Source organism: Cuculus canorus, chromosome 7 (genome assembly GCF_017976375.1).
Source record: "Cuculus canorus isolate bCucCan1 chromosome 7, bCucCan1.pri, whole genome shotgun sequence".
In the NCBI taxonomy this organism is placed as follows: domain Eukaryota; kingdom Metazoa; phylum Chordata; class Aves; order Cuculiformes; family Cuculidae; genus Cuculus; species Cuculus canorus.
In genome coordinates this window covers 17367101-17387229 of record NC_071407.1, presented here as the reverse complement: position 1 = coordinate 17387229, position 20129 = coordinate 17367101, and the positions used below count along the sequence as shown (strand labels likewise).

Below are 20129 nucleotides of genomic sequence, written 5' to 3'. Positions count from 1 at the left end.
TTCTCTCACAACTTACATGGCTCAGAGACTGGGGATGCATGCTGCTCAAAAAGACTGCCCATGGTTATCAGTGTTTCAAAAGTGTTTTATATGCCAAAAATGTAAACAAATAGCTCAACGAGAATCCTTACTAAACCACAAAGGGTGACGATACAAACACTTTAAAGCTTTGTTACACAAACACAATGTACAAGGAGGGTTGAGGCTAAGAGACGGGAAAGCTGATCTTCACTTTTTCTTATTCAGTCCAGTTCGCTGCCCTCAGAGCTGCCTATGCAAAGGCACTGCTTTCCTGCTCACCCGGCCCCTATGAAGCTGGGATTCTGTAGGAAAGCTAGCAACAAACTGCCTTTAACCGCATGCTCTCTCTTTCTTCTGGAGGCACTGCAGGTCCAGCTATGTAAGACCACGACGCCATAAGATCTCAACATCTGTCAGTACAAATAAATTGAAGGAGTTAAAAAAAGAGGCTTAGCTGTTTGTTTGGTTTTATTAGGGTGTGTTCTGTTGGTTTTGGTTGGTTGTTGGGGTTTTGGGTTTTTTACAATCTCAGAATGACCCTTTTAGAACTCTACCATGATTATGTTTCACTGTGTCCTGCAAACTCTAACCTGAAGTAACATTACTTTTAGCTGATTAGATAAACAATAACTGCTTTCCCATTTTCTTTTCACATTTTAAAAACTTCTGTTAAAAAAAAAAAAGTGTTTTCTAACACAGCATATTTAGCAGGCACCAGGAAAACTGATGGTGTCTCACGAGCATTTTGGAAAAAAAAAAAAAAAGGCTTTTAGCATGCTTCATTATTTTTCCCAAAGGAATTATTAGAAAGTCACACGGTGAGATGATGTAATTTAGCCACGGATTTCTGTTTAGTCCATTGTTCTCCAGAGACGTCTGCTTAACAGAAGCTGCAGTGTAATCACTAAAAAGCCACCTAAAAAAAAGAGTTGCCAGTACCTTAGCCCTGCCAGGAATTCCATTACAGCATTGTAGTTGCCCATATTCCAGCAGCATTTTGCGACATGTACTAAATACGAGAAGACTTCTCGTTTCTCTTCCATAGAACCCGCAGTCAGGATCAGCCAGGTAACCCATGAGCTCACCTTGTTAAAAAAAAAAAAAGACATTGCAGTCAAAAGCAATGCCACTTGGAGCATTCATGCATACTTGATAACACGTGGGGTTTTTTTTGTTTCCTTACATCAGGAGGGTATCAGTCAAAATTCTCCTTATACATTCACAGCCAAATTGTATATACATTGCAAACATATCTTGCACACAGACACTCACGTTACAACAGTTAAATCATTAACTACTCTATAAATAGTGATATTAAACAAAACCCCTACATAATATAACAGTCTGAATATGCACTCTCAATATGCACACAGAAGAAAATGGACAGCTGACAGTAGCACCAATTTCTCAAACTGCCAGAAAGAGCCGTAGTGTAAACTCTCATTAACACAGCTTACAAATCCCAGCCTCACAGAGAATAACCCTTGTTCTTAACAGTAAGAGTTGATAAATTGGAATTTTTATTTTCATTTATTTTCATAAAACTGGTAGTTGTATTTAATGTAAAATTTGTTAATTCCTATATAGACTGAAGATTTATAATAATTCACATTATGTATTTGCAAAATCACAAATGAAGTAAACAAAAAAACCCAAAAAATTTCTGTGTGACCAAAATCACCATTAATATGTGATTAATTAATGAATTTAAAAAAAACCTAGTACATGACTCTGTAGTTAAACAAATAAAAATCAAACATTCATTTTATTCGTGTGCAGATTTTCTTTCCAATTTATGTTCCCATAACATCCATAACAACTAGCTATATTTCACATGGAAACCTAATTTAAACCAACTGTTCCATTGTACGATATGATTCCCTGGGGTCTTGATTTTTGTCATTGTGTAAATACTTAGGAAGCAATAAACGTGATTTGTTTACTGACACTGAGTTCCATTCTTTGGTCCTGAAGGATTCAAGAGTTTACAGACAATATCAGTGTGAGGAGAGGCTTATAAAAATTAGAAAATGTTAGTTCGCCTCTCAGGGTATAGACTTCTATTTAATAAACTGAGCATGCGAAATAAAAAGTAAATGCATCAGTACTAACAGGAAAAAAAAACCCACTAAAAATATATAGGGCTTCCACTTAACACGAGCCTATACAGACACAGTATTCCGAGTCTCTCACTCAAGAGGGAGAACAGTCAAAGAATATGAAAAATGTAAGTTACTATTTAATCTTTCTGATGCCCAAATCAATTGACCATAAATAAGAAATGGGCAGATGAGAAGACAAGCCAATGTAAGTAATGCATTGAAATGAAATGCATTGAATGAAAACAGAATGAAACAAAATACACCACATTTTTAAGACAGTATTCCAGAAGAAATGAGGTTATAATATCATTCTGTCTTTTATGCAGTGAGGACATATGCAGGAGCGTGTACCATGGGGATGATCTAATGGGATGCAAGGGTCAGTGGAAAATGGACCCACTAAGAAGCAGTGTTCCACCTGTCCTAGCCCTCATCAAACTTGGGTATGGAGGGCAACAGCTGGAATAAACCCACTTTAAGTCTAGTGAAAAGAAAGAAAAAAGGTAAACTACTCTTTCAGTAATTACTGTAAGTTTTTGTAACTAACATAGAATCATTTAGGTTGGAAAAGACCTTTAAGATTATCAAGTCCAATTGTAAACCTACCACTGCCAACTCTACCACTAAGCCATGTCTCTAAGCACCATATCTTTTAAATACCTCCAGGGATGGTGACTCAACCACTTCCCTAGGCAGCCTGTTCCAATGCTTGATAACCCTTTCCATGAAGAATTTTTTCCTAATATCCAATCTAAACCTCCCCTGGCTCAACTTGAGGGCAACTTGACAGGTGCACACTCTCCTGGGTGAAAAACTGGTCGGATGCCTGGGCCCAAAGAGTGGTGATAAATGGAGTGAACTCCAGCAGTTATCCACTGCAGTTATCCACAGAACTAGCAGTTACCCACTTATAATGCCACAAGGGATTTTTCCTAAAGAGGATTTGAAAGTGGGCAATCTGGTTGAATCAATAGGCTTTAAAGGAGCAGAAAATTGAAGCTGAACTGAGGTCACTTCCCCGCTCCGCACTCCCTGAAGATTTTACTCTGCCCAGGCTGATTGAATCAATGGATCCAAGAACTTCACCATGAACAATAATATTCTAATGCTCTTAAATAAATGCATACTGGAATAGCTCAGGTATGGTACTATTTGAGATGATTACTCATAACAGCCACAGCTACAATGAATGACGTAAAAACAACACAGAAATGCAGGTAAGTTGAAAGGGCTATGATCGTTGGGAAAAATCATGTATGACAGCTTAGAGGAAACATACGTATTAATAAAAACATACAATCATTAAACAATACTCAGTAAACACACCTCTGAATTTTGTGATTTACTGATAAATATGTGAGTAGTCCTGAGTATATCCTCAAAGATATGACTCCATAGGAATCAGTGACATTCTCAAATGACTGCATAGCTGCCACTGGATCCCCAAAATACCTGATAATGCATGCACTATATTTTTACTGCCCAGGGTGATTAAGCTTCCTCTGCATAGACAGAATCCAAGAAATAACAAACTTTTCAAGATCTTCATTCAAATGAAAGTTCAGAAGTGGAATTCCTCAGATGCTGCCTACATTTGAGCTAAACACATCTCACACAACAGAAAAGCAGAAAAAAATCTCTGCATATGTACTTATTTCTTGGTGGCTATGGAATTCACTTGGAAGCTGAATTCAAAACATTGTTCCTTCCACTTTGCCAAGAAAGTAGCACAGTCAGTATTTTGGAGTGGCACAGTTTCTGTGTCACTAAAACCAGAAGTGATCTCTACTTCCCAAAGGGGAAGCTCCATCTTGGCAGGCTCTCTGACTTCTGGACAGTCCAGCCAGTCAGATAGAGAATGGCACCTCCACTTCCCGCAGTTCATTCTTCGTTGGCCTGCAGAGCTACCTCCGCAGCTGCATCACTCGTGAGGAGCACCTAACCCGAGGATGAAGTACCATCAGGTAGACAGCTGCCTAGTTATAAGGCTGTGACTGCGGCAGTGTGAGGGCTTCGCAGCTCTGGCACTGAGCTATCTAGCTCCAGGACCAGAGACAGCATGTCCCAGCCAAAAGAGTGCACAGTAGTAGCCTTGCCAAGGAGATCAAAATAAATTGCAAGTATTCCTCAGAATGAACAGTAACACTGTTTGGACCAAATTTTTGTTTTAGACATCACTGTATCATCAGATCACAGTCTACAAATTGGCCTATTAATCATTATTTCTTTAGTTTACTTTTTTCCACACTTGACTTACATAGTTCTGTTTACGTAACTCATTTTAAACCCACTTCAGAACAGAAATCATCACAGCAAACCTATAATTAGATTTCCGCTGTACTGCTGATGAGTCTGAAAAGTATGAGAAAATGTATCCTGGCTTCATTACTATAATCCACATGATTGCAAGACACAAGGAAAGTCATAAATTGAAACATGATCTTCTTAAACAAGTTGATAATAATATCTGTCTTTTCATTCAGATGGACCAAAATGAGTGTCCTTCAGCATTACAGCACAGTAGTAAACAAAGAAATCAAACAGATACTGAGCTAAGATTGAAATATTTTCTGGTGTCCTAATACAGAGAAACGCTGACAACATTGTGTCAAAGTTCAGATATATTCTAATGCAGCCTGATTTGGAAATTTTCAGCGGTATGGGAGTCTCCTTCAAATCTGAGCCTGAGCACACAGGTTGTCCAGGCAATGCAGACTGTATCTGAGCAGTGATCTCAAGCACAGTAGCACAAAAAGCTCTGTCCAGTTCTACGTTGTTTTTATTTTTTTAAATAATCCTTCTATATCACCGCTTAATAGAGTATTTTCAATAGAACATATTCAATAAACATTTTTGATGTTTTTTAGGCTTATCTTACTTTGAGCAAAGTCTTCAAATAAATTCAAGCCAGATATTGCTAATGCAACTCGGAAAGGCATATTATAAACTCATTGTTAATCTTCAAACATACTGTGAATATTTTTAAGTCAGTGCCTGAATCTCATTCAACATTTCAACTTCCTTTTCTTAGAATTTATCACAACTGTAGCAATGACAAACCTTTATTTAGGATAGACAAACCTTCCTTTTGCAGCACATCACATTCCCCAAAGGCTCCAGAGATTTCTGTTCCGATTTTCAGATTTTGTTTTCATTTGTATTTTTTTAAAAAAGGCTATTACACAGCAAAGTTCCTACAACTCATCTGTCAGAATTAATAGCTGGAATATATTTTTTAAGCATAAATTAAACAAATCCACTCTAAACTTTTAAACATGGGAGGTTTATATCAATCATTCAAAAAATAATATGAGCAAATAACATGAGCCTGTGCTTTTGATCACCGAACTACAAATGATTTAAAGTCATGTCTATATGAAGGCGAAAATGTCCCAGTTTGTCAGGGACAGGATATATGGCTTATTACTGACGCTCAGCTGTTATTACTAATAAAATATGAAGGACATAAAAGAGAAACCCATGATGGAACTCGATCCTCAAGGTATGGCACATGACCTTAAAGTCTTTACAACTGTAAACTACAGGACTGTCTACCATTTACTCTGTGGGAATCCTGCTCCATGCAGTACACAGTACAGAACAACACCTAATGCATGCTCAATTATTAACTGGACCCCTAAATTTGCCATGGATTTACTTTAGTTCTTTTCTTCTTTGACGTCTTCTAACACTCAAGATTATAATAATTCTTATATGTACATAATCATTTACTATCTCTTAAATAGCTGCTAGAGAATATATTCTGCAATTTATTTTTTTAATGGGAATTAATTTATATTTTATCTTTTAGCAGAATGTAAATACAGTGGCAGCACCAAGGGAGAAAACTACCAAGAATCTCCACCTGAAAAGCCCAGTGTTTTGTAATTTGTACTGCTTTACACCAATTTCCCCAGCTCTTAAGTTTATAAGGCTTTTACAGCAATTCCCAAGCTATGTACTTAAGCGGGTGATGCTACATGGAAGAAATTATGTCTTCTATTTTTACACTACATTTTTTAGGAACTTCATCATACTCGAGAGATGCAGCTTTCAGAAGTTAAATTAGCAAACACAGCCGTCTACCTTAAGTTTAACACCATTGCTAGCAAGTAAATTAAAATCTTTTGTCTTACCACAAAGATTACAGTATATAAATTCTCTAATACCTAACATATAAAAATTAGGCAGGAAAATCTTCCTATAATAAACTGTAGCTGACTTAACTACTGCCTGCAGTGGAGCAAGAAAGCAAGCAATATTAATACTGAAAAAATAAAGTATGTGTATGAGAATTCTCTGAGTACAAAACAAGAAGTAGATTTTCCAGGTATCTAAAGAATAAGCATGACAATCTGTAACCCATTTAACCAAACCATTCTGGTTTTAATGATTTCGTTAGATAAGATCAAGAAATTTAAATAAAATCTGAAGAACATGAAAAATCCACGTAAAAAAATAATGCTCATTAGGTATCATGCAGTATTTATGGTAAGAGGGAAAAACATACATTATCTTTTTTAAAAGCAGAATGCTTAGTGTAATCAGATTTCTCCCTCTTAAAAAAAAAATTGATCCAACTTTCAAACATTATGAAGTCTTTCTAAAAGTAAAAGTGCTGTTGAGGGATATTCTTCTTATAAAACTATGAGGAGCAAATTCATATTTATGAGGCTTTTTAAAATGCAAGCACTATGCAGCATTAGCACTAATAGCTGGCTAACAGAAATCCCTTTGCATTGCGAACTGTGCACAAACCCATCAGTGCGTACTGATGAATATAAGCATCACAGTATATAACAGAGAACTGGTTTATTTTACACGGTTTCAATAAAGTTCCATTATTAAAATTTTTGAGCTTTTGATATAATATGCAACATAATATTCAGATGCATTTTTAAAATCTGAGTGTTCTAAATTGCATTTCTTATGAACAGACGGTTCATTTTACACGCTTGAGTAAAATTATATAACCTTACAAAGAACATTTACCATTTAAAATCTGATTAAATAGTATTCCAAACAAGGACTGGAAACAGTTTGATATTTGTACAAACACAATCTTTTAAAAGTATTATGCAAGCCCATTTAGGCATAGCAAAAAAAAAGCTGAACTAAGAGACAGAGCGGAATATTTATTTACATTCCATTATTTCAGTAAAATGATATGTCTCTGTTTCTCTAGTGGGGGTTTAAATTTGTGTTTTGAATGAACAATGAGGAAAACTTACACATTTAAACATTAAAAATAAAATTATCGTTATCATTCAGTCTCCTAAATAGCCATATTTTTAATTAACTTTACAGAATATAAGAATGACTTGGTGAATGATGAAACTACCCTAGTACTAATGGAACAGTTCAAACATTTCTACCCCCTTCTCTTATTTTTTGGCAACTCACTCTTTCAAAAAGATCACGTTATGTACTGAACTTCTTATTTTTCATTTTCAGCCTATATTCTGACAACTGTTTGGATGATCTTTCTATCTGATGTAGCTTTCAACCTAAGACATCAAAATTGCTTTGTACACATATCTCAGCATGGAAAATTATATGCTTCATTTTATTTTAAGTTTATATTGCTTTTCTTTCACTAGCAGCTGTAGCCAGAAAGATCAAGTTACAAGAGACTCTTCAACTTCACTCAAAGCAATGCTTGAAATAATTTGAAATGTTTACATAAACAGAATTGTTTACAGCATGTACGTTGAACCTATGTTTCTGTGGTTGCTTTGCTGGTGAGAGGCAGAAGGGTGTCTGGAAGTAAAAACAATAAATGTGCAAGAGTCCAGGAGGGTAAAGATATGGAAAATGACACAGGTGTTCAGGAAAACTATAGCATATCATAAAGGTATGATACCAAGTAAGGACCACATCACATTTGAGGTGAAGAAGGATGGTGAAGTCATAATAGCCTACAAGAATCAGAGAAAAGCACTAGATGAAGACAAGAAAGGCATAGTATGCAACAAGGAAAGATGCAAGAAGTTTATATTGTTACAGTTCTCAGGGCCCTAAAACACACTTAGACACCATTTTCCTAACCTCTTCCCAGCTAGCAGGGCTCTGCCAACTGCAGAACATCCTTCATAGAATCATAGAATCATTTAGGTTGGAAAAGATCTTTAAGATCAAGTCCAACTCTTGACCTAGCACTACCAACTCTATCACTAAACCGTGTCACTAAGCACCGTAGCTTCTAAATACCTCCAGGGATGATTACTTAACCACTTCCCTGGGCTGCACGTTCCAGTGCTTGATAACCCTTTCCACGAACAAATTTTTCCCAATATCCAATCTAAACCTCCCCTGGCTCAATCGAGGCCATTTCATCTAGTCCTACCACTTGTTACTTGGGAGAAGAGACCAACACCCACTTCACAATGACCTTCTTCCAGATAGTTGTAGAGAGTGATAACGTCTCCACTCAGCCTCCTCTTCTCCAGACTAAACAACCCCAGTTCCCTCAGCCATTTCACATAACACTTGTGCTCCAGGCCCTTCACCAGCTTCATTGCCTATCTCTGGACACTCTCCAGCACCTCAACATCCTTCTTGCAGTGAGGGGCCCAAAACTAACAGAGTATTCATAGTTCAGTCTCACCAAAATCAAGTACTGTGGGATGATCACTTCCCTGGTGCTGCTGCCCAAACTATTTCTGATACAAGCCATGATGCTGTTTGGCCTTCTTGGATACCTGGGCACACTGTTGGCCCACGTTCAGCAGGCTGTCAAACAATACCCCCAGGTCCTTTCCTGTCAGGCAGCTTTCCAGACACTCTTCCCATGCCTGTAGTATTGCATGGGGTTGTTATGGCCAAGTCCAGGACCTGCCACTGAGCATTGCTGAACCCCACAGTTGGCCTCAGTCCATGGATCCAGCTGGTCCAGATCCCTCTGTAGAGCCTCCCTACCCTCAAGCAGATCAACACTCATGCTCAACTTTGTGTCATATGCAAACTTACTGAGGGCACACTCGCTCCCTTCATTCAGGACACTGATACATTGATAAAAGATATTAAACAAAACTGGCCCTAGAACTGAGCCCTAGGGAACACCACTTGTGACTGGCTGCCAAATGGTTTTAACTCCATCTGCACAACAATTTGGGCCTGGCCATCCAGCCAGTCAAAAAACAGTCAAAACATTCCCGCAGCTTTTATACATCCACGAAAACTAAAGTTCCAGTAGTCAGTGAGCAGAGAGCAGAAAAATATATGTAATTACTATTACTACTAGCACTACTACTATTATGTGCACAGTCTTAGAGAATCCAAAAGCCAATAGTTTTGCAAAGCTAGATGTTACTATATTTCACACACCTCCTCCCACGGTAGCCACTGAAACAGCTTTTAATTAAGTTCAGTAACAGGAAAGAGTATCTGTCTTTAGTTTGATCTACTGTCTTGCTCCTACAGGATTCTATGATCAATATCATTAGAAGCAAATGAAAGATGAGCTGTGTCTCGCTAATGAGTACACATTGTGCCCAAGTCCCCACTATCACACAACTGCAGTTTTAATCAAACCTTTAAAGACTATATGCTTTATTTACAGTGGGTAATACTGAATGTGTGTAGCTCAAAATCTTCATGATAAATAAAAACTGAATACTAAAATAAGTTCTAATTATCTGTGTACATGTGGCACATGTACATAGTAATCTATATGCTTTCTGCAGTGCCGTACATAATCACAGCAATTTGGTGATACCTGTGGTCTACATCTCACCCTTCTATGGTTATCCACCATATTTAACTTTTCTGTTTTCAAATCTACTGCATCTACTTCACATGGTGAGAAGCCCCCTGATTCTTTGATTATTTTTTAATTTAACTTCAGCTTTACAAACTATTTCTTAAACAGTAGTGACCAGGTTACCTATAGCAGCGTTTTAGAAGCTATTTACACGTCCGTGGCAACCTCCACCCTATCATCTTTCTATAGGAAAGTGAAACCTGAAAAAGCACATCTACATAGGTAGACATTACAAATCTTCAGTGACTGGACTACATATCATATGAGCTTTTATCTGTCTGAAAATTCCGTCAGAGACAGTAAATCCTGTAGACAAACTACAACATTAACAGACTATAAGATTCTTATTTTCCTGTGAATATTTTATTTCCCTGACAACTTCTGTACAGACTTGAGAGCTCAAATGGCCCAAAACTTTTAGAATACAAATTATACCCAGGAACGTATTCCATCCCATTTTGTGGGATTCAAGCAGACCATTGATGACTGACCTTTTTCCCAACACATTTTTTGAAAAAAGTCATTAGGCGTTCAAAGTCCTTGTCATGGCAGTCACTTTGATCAACACAGAAGGGAATAAAGTGATACTTGAAAAATCATGACAAGAAAGAGACACAGGGAAATAGCTAATGCCTGAATCTCATCTACTGTATGTCATAACCGTGCTCTGTTAAACAAAGACAGTTTCTGTTTTCAAGCCTCAGCAGCACAGGATTTGCCAGCTGCACGTTTGTGCTCCTATTCATGGAGTGCTTGACAGTAGATGTAATCCAGGCTACCCATCTTTCGTGCCTCTACACTACTTACTACTACATTTATTTTTCCCCTATCATTCTTGACAGTGAAAAAAAGTATACATAAAGAGGGCCTAGTATAAATTCCATCTTCTGTGAATATTAATAAGGGTAATCTGTTTTTCCAGTCTTCATTGTTTACTTTCCTAAGAACTTCATGCATCAGAAACAAAAGCCACTCAGCTGTTACTTTCATCCAGTATCTCTGACAGATACAGGTATCTCCAGCTGCAGTAGAGTTTCTTGCTGTGCCCCTGAATTAAAGGTCAAAGCACTTGCTAAAGCAAAACAAGGCAAGGTGAGCAGTTACCTTGCTCACCAGAGGTAAACTAATTGTGCCTCCTCCATAATACAGAGGACTCGGTCCACTGACACCCCGAGCAGACACTGACATTATGACAACTATGTTTAGATTGCTGCAGGTTAAAAACAATTTGTATGGTTCTTCAGGCAAGGCATAAGCAGGCTGTGGAAACCTTGACACAAAGATAGTAACAAAGAAGATCTCCTAAACATTTAAGTTGGTTACCTTGCCTTTAAAGCAGGAACAGAGCTCCTATTTCCCCCCTCCAAAAAAAAAAAAGAAATATCAGGCAAGACCCACAAATTAAATATATACCACCTATTGCTATATATTTTTGCACTCACACTCGACAACACTAAGATACTGGCTAATGCCTCTCTGGCCAAAAGCCTATTCCACCTTTGTCAACGAATGAGATCACACATCCCACTTCAACTTAAAGTCTAACTGGGCCTGAAGCTCAACCACAACTTTTCCCCTTGAATGTTAAGTTACTCACGATGCAGACTTCTCACTATAAGCTTCTTAACTTGGTTTCTGAATTTTTAATCCTTTTTACTCTTTCCAGCTTCTCTCATCAGGCTGACAATACTCTGAGCCTCACAAGAGTATCTGACAAAAATGCATTTCCATGTCATACTAAGAGACTCAATAATTTTCAGAAACCTTGCAAGACCCTCGCAATGCTAAAACAAGCTACAGATAAAATGAAACATTGAAGTCAGCAAAAGCTCCAGCTACTGTCAACCTGTCTTTCTGAAAAAAAAATAAATAATAATTTAGGAAGCATTTTTGATGGATCAGCAGCATTAATGCTATCACTGAATGACTTCCAGTACTTTGAGCCAGAATATCTTACCCAGGTAATAGAGTAAAAGAAAATGCACGTTACAGTCTTCATCCAGTGTTAGACAGTATGCCGACTATTGCACTTTTCTACAAATGAGAATCCAGCAGGAAAAATAACAGCAGTTATTTAGTGCATATTAAGCTGTGCTAATTGTCTTCCAGTAGCAATTTTACCTACTGCAACTGATCTTATATTCAGTTCTGCAATTCTTCATACATCATATATCTGTCAAATGCTTAAGGCTGACAACTCACCATAAAGTGCTTTCTCCTGTGTAAGTCTTTCCAATGCCTTTTAGACCCCACTGATGTCTAAATACTGTAATTGGTATTGTTACACCAACCAATAGTAAATAGAAAAGTTTAAATAAATTATTAGAAGATATTAATACCCTCTATGCATCTCATCAGTTAGAATATTTAAATCATTCACATCTAGAAAATAATAGTTTTGTAACAGTAAACATATTTAAAGTATAAGGCAACCCTGTAATGTTTCCCAATATCTACTATTTAATCTTGCACTCTGCAGTCAATGAGAGTTTGCAGCTTCAGTCACGAACAGGAGTTACTGGGAGTTACTGGAATTTAAACAGTAAATAATACCAGTAAAATTTACCTCAATAAGACACACTTTCCCCTGCTTTTCAATTAAACTCACTTTTAAAAAGATATTTTAATAATTTGAAAATATTTTAATCTTTATTATTTTTAATTATTAATTTATTCTAGAATTCTCCTGTAGCCCTCAGTCAACCTAGGCTTCCATGAAAAAGTCAGTATTTTTTTCATTAAATAAATAAGTTCTTTTGTGTCACAAACCAGCAATTATTGACTGTCATTTTAAGCAAGTGTTATAAAGTGTCCCTCATTAATATGTAGTAAGTGACAGAAAATTACTAAAAAGCATACTGCTTTATGAAAAATCCCTTACATACTGTAATTGCTCATAGAACAGAACAATGGCATGAAATTATTTTTTCCCATTATGCATCAGAAGCCTGTCATACTAAAATTCATTCTGGCTCCCACATTATAAATACACTTCAGTATTTCTATAGGCAATGCCAAAAAAAATCAGCAAGTGCTCACTGCCTTTTGCCAACAAAAGCATGACTCTCTGCACAAGAATTTTCTTGCCCTTTATAAACAAAGACATTTTGAAAGTTCATGCTTGTGATTGGCTACGGCAACTGATATATTCCAACATAAGATAAAGCAGATAGCAAAATACTGATTTATTACAAGCAGTAAATATTGTACAATAACTCCCTTTAAACATATAACATCTATGTTTAAAAAAAGTTATTCCAGATTATACTTAGAATAATCCATTGCACTAAATAGTATATAATTTATGCACTAGATATTCAGGAATTAAATAAAATTATATGAAAAATTATCCCGTAGCATTACCAAACAAGTAATGCTAGACTACAAAAACTGCAGAGTCACAAAACTCTAACGCTGAAAGAAAATGTTGACTCTTTTACCAAAAGGCAACTTCAACACTACAGTTCGCATTGATATGGAATAGTCTCACAGTCATTTATGACAAGTTCTTCACCACCTACTTGCTCTTCAGTCCTTTGACTGTTCAGCATCAGAACACACGACAGCCAATCTCATTTGTAGAGCTAACTGCAGAATGGCCTAGCAAACTGCTGTGGCATCATGTCTCACTAGGTCATGCTGGAAACACCACAGGAGGAGGACCCTAGGTGGGACAGAAGCTAGATTCCTCTCTAGCTATGCACCACCGTCTGTATTTTCATAAATACAGTAACTACAGCTAATTTAAACAATTTTTAGGCTATGTAAAAAGACTGAATATTGCAGTTGCAACTTTTATTTATGTTCCCATAACAGAATTAAGTGACAGAAGCCAACATATTTACACCGGTTTAGTTCCTAAATCTCAATAACATGCAAGAAACTGGAATACTGTGACACACTAAATATTCAGTCACTGGTTCATATTTGCCCAGGAAGTTTCTTGTGGTTTAATATGTATTCTGCTCTACCTACTTAATTTTGTGTTGTCTTTTTGATAGCCGCAAAATTCTCATCTCTTTTAAAGCAGAAGAATGCAGTAAATAACAAACTAAAAGCGCATAAGTGAAGACTATCTTCCTTTTATTCCACTTAAAAACTGATGGTTCACACACAAAAAAAAAAAAAAAAAAAAGAAAGAAAGAAAAGAGTTATTCCATTTTTCCACAGATAAACCTGAGGTTTTATTTAAGAGTATTTTTGTTTGTTTTGTTTGGGATTGGGTTTTGGGGTGGGTTTTTTTTTTTTGCAGCTTTCTCAATGTTGATCAATTTTCTATTAAACTCACCAGAAGATAACCTTACTAAATAAAGTAAAATCTTAGTAAAGAACTCATGATTTGGCTTATGGAAATGCGTCATGCCAAATGACACTTCTCTGTATAACAGCATTCAAGAGACACACAATGATTAAATAAATAAATAAATTGTGCAGATTAGTGTAGTTATATTACACAGAATACAGAAAATTCTAGTTTATAATACTTCTGTGCTGACTCCTAAGATCATGCTTAGTCTACAAAAATCCAAAACAAATAATTAAAACTCCCGCTCCTGAACAAAATAATAAACTGACTGGACGTATATCCCATGTTGTCAGTATAAATATAAAGAAATGCAAGTCTGTAATTTTTTTCTCCCTGTTTACTTCACAATGTGGAAGAATAAAAACTAGGTTGCTCTTTCCCAAACTCACTGAGCAAATCAGTCACATAACTTCTACTAAATTCACTGAAAGTTAGTTAGCTAAATCCCCTGATCATCTTAAATTATGTTTTAAAAATCTGTCATCACAGCTAAATTCAGCTCTGAGGGATAAAGGAAATAACTAACCCACAAATCAGGTAATAACCCTTATGAGAAGTACTTCAAACATTTTGTCCTACCTCATTAAACCTTGTCACAAGATCTTCTACAGCATTATGTTCACCATTGGGGGAAGAAAGAATAGTAGCAGATATGGAAGCTTTAATAGACGGCAGCTTGCTCTGACATTCAGCATTACCCAAATCCCTGGTTAAAAAGCACAGGTAGTCAATGGGTAAGACTTTCTGGTAAAGCTCCTGCTCCTGCTCAGTCAGAATGCTGGCAACCTCCTCTGGGAACTGGATGAGGTGCTGCAGTTCAATCAACTCTTTGCTGATACCAGCCACGTTGGAGGGAAAGATGCTGGAGCCGGCCATAGACATACACGCTTGACGCTCTAAAATGAAACAAAAAAAATGGTTATTAGGTTTCACTTTTAACTCTTGGACTGGGCTGTTTAAAAGCAAGACAACTGTTGGGGGCTTTTGTTCTGTTAAACTGTTGATTCATTTGTTCAGCAGTACACTTAACTGCTTTATATTCAAACAACCCAAAACATTCTTTTAACTGGGTTCACTCTGCATATGTCCATAAAGCCACCTGTGGTATTACCTAGATAGCCAGTAATTATGGCTTCTGAGATTGTTAATCGACCTGTCAAAACGTGCTTGCTTCCCCACGCCCCCACACGCCTGCTTCAGTCACCTGCTGTCTCGCCAAAGTTTCAAATAATAGAACCATCTGGGCAGGGTGCGGATTTATTTTGCCTCCATGTGAGTCTGCAGCACAGAGGGATTGGAGGCCTTGACTAGGGCACGGGGACTCTACTGTCATGAGAAAAAATGTATAATGATCCCATAAAACCCATGTGATCAGCAATTTTCTTCCTATTCCTCTTGCTGTAAGAGACAATTTATTTGAGCTCACTGCATAGTGAAACTAAATGTCCAAAGTTGCAAAACATCTTTAATTCCCCTGGGAAAATGCATATATTTGGGAGTATGCATGTTTTATCCGTTATTACAAAAGATTCATAGTAGTTTTATAATATCCTAGCAGCAGTGTCTCTTGAAAAATAAAACTTTTCCTAAGAAGGAAGAAGCCAAGCTTTGTAAGACCGTGTGGGAAGCCTGAAACATCAACAGAATGATTCCAAAATAGTGAGTGTGAGTCTTCTGACTAAATAAGTTTAGAATGAGTTCTCTTAACAATAATTTTTCAAGAATTACAGAAGAATTAAGAATTATAAACAGTCGTAGTAGTATATTCTGTACTCTTCTTCCTTCCCAGGAAAAATGTTTATTATTTTGCATTGCTTCACAAAATTTCCTTAGACATTTTTTGCACACATAGTGGAGCTACGCTCCAGATCTATCTTTTACTTCAAAAATTTTTATAGCAATAAACCCTCATTTCACAGTGAGCAAATATCAATTCAGTTCTCAAAAAAAATTCAAGTTCATAATGACCGATTCCAATTCATCCTTTTATTATAAACATAAAACGTGCTACATGAGGTTTCCCTTGTTACATTCATTTTATGCAAGCTGTATTAGCAATCAATGGGAAGTTAAAAAAGACAGAAAATTGCCTTTTATGGATATATTCTATTAAAAGGCAAAAGATAAATGATAGTAGCCCTAAACAATGCCTTTGGGCTAACAGAACCTGTTGAGAAGTTTTTTAATACATAAAAGGCTTCTGAAAGAGACAAAGAGTAATTGTTTCAATATCTAGGCTGGCAAGGAAAAAAGTAATAGACCCCATTTGCAATGATTACATAGTGGACCAATTAGATCAGTTACATAACAGTGTAACTTCAAGGATAGTGAAGTAGTGCTCTAGCATATCTGCAGATATCAAGAAACCTTTGTCACTGAAACTCCTGCAAGAAAGATTGGCGGGAAAGACAGTTAAGAAAACCATGCCGACGTGCTGATCCTGTTTTGGGCAGCAGATGAATCACAGTGAGCTTCTGGGCTTCCTTTCAGACTTGTTTGCTTTGACTCTGCCTGAGCCTCCAACTCTGTCTTCTGCTTCAATCTCCACAGAACACTTGTAAAAGGTTTCATAAGAAAAAGCTCTTAAAGTTGACCTGCACTGCTCTTGACTGTAGCAGAATATAAGCTTATGCCAAAACAAAAACAACGCAAAATATAATGTTCACTTTATACTAGAGGGGTTGTACAGTTGCACAGTACTTTGCATGTAGGGACTGAACTCTCACTGCCACAGCCAGCACGGAGGAGGATATGGAAAGCATAACAAAAACATCTGCTACCACTCATTTGTTCCCTAGAAGTCACAGTGCCTCATTGAGTCCCCACGCATGACAGCTCTTCTCAAACACTTTCTTGGGAAATACGAGGTACCCTGCCAGCCAGAAGAAAGGAGAAGTACAGCCTGTGCCAGTGTCTCCTGTGCTTCACTGCTGAAACTGAGGGTAGGCAGGTTGTGTCTATGCTGTCAGCTTATTTCAGATCACAAATGCATTTTTGAAATAAATCTCCCAAACATTTTCCCTTACTGTGATTCATTTCACTGTTTCGGAGCACATAAATGGGATCCTTTTCAGATGAAACTGCACAAGAAGATGAGCTCCCAGAAGGCAACTAACAGATCCTAATCGCTAACAAGCTGTAAGTGTCAGAGGCATCTGAGCTCTGAAGAGGACACCAAGGTCAGGAGAGGACAGTTGAACCAAACAGCTCAGATCATGGCTCGGCTGCAGATGATCACAGAATGCAGCTGACAGGACAGCAAGAAACATGGACAATGCAATGCCACAGTAATACTGGTGCTTTGCAAATTCAACATTGTAGGGTAATTACAATTATAAACACCTTTTATCTGTCAGTACGGTAGAAAAGGATGGTGTAGCTCTGTAAGGATCACCCAATGCACTAGCGACTGATGGAAGACAGATAACACTCGAGTGAAGATAAGCTGTTCCCTAATGCACTGCTTGCTGATGAGTTTTAGGGCTGCATTCTCAAGAATTCACCTTTTCCATTACAATATCAACCACAAAATCCACCTACACTCACACTTTTAACAGACCTGTATTTCACACTGTCTCAGAACTTCAGCTTTGCTCAAAGACCTCAAAAAGTGGGAAAGGTTGACACTGAATTCACAACCGGCACTGTTGATGACCCTGCTGCACACTGCCTTGCCTAAGTATAATCACCCTTCAGGCTCCACACATTACAGCCTCTCACATCTAAACCACACTGAACACACTGAAGGGACCACAGGTAAGAATGTGTCTCCACAGTGTATATCCAGACTGTTGGACTAATGGTTGGACTCGATGATCCAATGGGTCCTTTCCAACCTTGTGATTCTGTGATTCTGATTCAGACTGCCAGAAACTACTAGGAATACCTCACTTGGATTTTATTTCACTAGACCGAATGCCCAGGGATCAAGTCCAGCAGAAAGTTCATTCAGCAATTCAGAAAGCCTTTAACGAAACTACTTGAGAGACAGCATCATCTTTTGTAATGAAGGCTTCACAAGCAAGCTTCATTCTAACAGAAAAATGAAGCTGTCAAAAAGAAAATGTTTTTGTGGAAACTAAGCCAAGATGATTCAAGTCACAGGCTAAACAAGATCAGCCACCGGTACTGCTAGATTCGGAAGATAAAAAATAAAGGTTTAATAACAAGGTTTAGTAAGGAACTCTTCTATCAATAGATTAACTTCAAATTAACTCAGTCTTTATTTACACAAAATTTAGAATTTCCATACAACTTGTACATAGGCTCTACGCAAGTTATACTGAAAAAATAAATTTCAAGTGTGCAGACACTGTGTGTGCAATCTGTGTGTGTGTGTACGCTAAAAGGTTTCAAGACAGTCTTTAAAAATTGAGGGGTTTGTCTGGTGTTTTTCCTCTGTTGAACCGTATTTTGTTTGTGTTCGCTATAGTAGCAAGAGGTTGATACAGGTTTTTTTTAAATACAAAAACCATGGAGTTCACTTTAAAGAAAAATACAAAGAAACTTTTATAAACAAACCCAAAAAAATACTGTTAGAAGGCCAGTGTTAGCTATCTGTAATCCTTCATAGAATTTTTCCACATTTGTAATTTCCCCAAACACAGTGGTTATGTGAAACATCCTAACAACAGAAGTAAAATTATCATAAAACCATGGAACCATAGCATTGTTCGGCTTGGAAGGGACCTTAAAGATCATCCAGTTCCAAACCCCATACAATGGGCGGGGGCACCTTCCACTGGTTCAGGTTGCTCATAGTCTCATCCAACCTGGTCTTAAACACCTCTAGGGATGGAGAATCCGTAACTGCTGTGGACAACCTGTTCCAGTGCCTCACCATCCTCACAGCAAAAAATTTCTTCCTTCATAAAGAGTCCCTCCCCAGCTTTCCTATAAGCCTCCTTTAAGTACTGGAAGGCTGCTATAAGGTACATATTATCTGTATATTTACCATACTTCTTGTAAAGCTAAAATAAAAATGTGCTTATTTACTAAATTCTATTTCACGATGTACACAGGTGGTCTATCAATACACAATATGATATAAACGTTGGGCTGCTGCCATCAATTTTCTCTAAGCAGAAATCCAGGACTGGGTTTGAGCAAAGAAAGTGGAATTCATGCAAAGACAGAAGGAAAATAAACACAGCACAAACTGTGTTAAAAGTGCTAATCCTGCATAAAGTTACAGTTGCCAACCATGCAATTTATAGTGTGATAAAATCATATTGCTTTCCATGTCAGCTGTGACCAAGTAAGGACAGTGGTACAGAATTACTTTCTTTCAAACTCAAACACAGTAACTCTTACATTTGATACTTGTAGGAATTGTCTACCCATATGGGAGCACACCCAGGGAAAAGCCACTGTAAATGAGCACAATCTCAAAAGAGTAACCCTGCCAAAAAGATGAAAATTTACTTTAACCAGTTTGATGAATTGACAAATGAGTAACAAGACTTGTATCTGAGTTTTACTTCTAGGTTTTTTTTTCTTAAAGTAAGCGTAGAAGGAAAAGCGAGTATTCTCTCTATATGATCAAAACTCAGTCATTTGAAAGCAATAACGTGAAAATTACAATTGCTGAAAAATTGCTTACTCTCTGGAAGGCTACTGGGAGAAGATTCCCTGATTATAACAGTCTGTGTGTTCTAAAGCACAAACCAGATTTAAATAGTGGTAAGAATAAAAGTAATTATTCAACCTGTTAGAGCATAACGCAATTTCTTTTTTGGTAACATACTTTGCTTCCATGAAATTATTCTACTGTGACTCAAGTGACACAAAAATCTTAGGGGATTATTTTTCTCAGGTTGTATTAAAAGGTAATGCCATAAATGGATTATAACAGAAGCCTTTTTAACAAGCAATACTACAGCCATAATCCAAAATGTTTGTATGCTTTAAGAGAACATATGGATTACATTTACAGTGA

The 20129-nt window shown here is 37.2% G+C and overlaps 1 protein-coding gene across 3 annotated transcripts in view; it reads right to left on the bottom strand.

Moving 5' to 3' along the window:
• Positions 1 to 20129, bottom strand: part of PLCE1 (phospholipase C epsilon 1) — a 143808-nt gene that overhangs the window by 38301 nt on the left and 85378 nt on the right. For all 3 annotated transcript variants that reach the window (XM_054071401.1, XM_054071402.1, XM_054071403.1), the window contains exons 4-5: positions 14771 to 15087; positions 961 to 1106 (exon numbers count right to left, since the gene is read on the bottom strand). In XM_054071401.1, coding sequence (XP_053927376.1) covers positions 961 to 1106; positions 14771 to 15087 — 463 coding nt within the window. The remainder of the gene's footprint in view (positions 1 to 960; positions 1107 to 14770; positions 15088 to 20129) is intronic.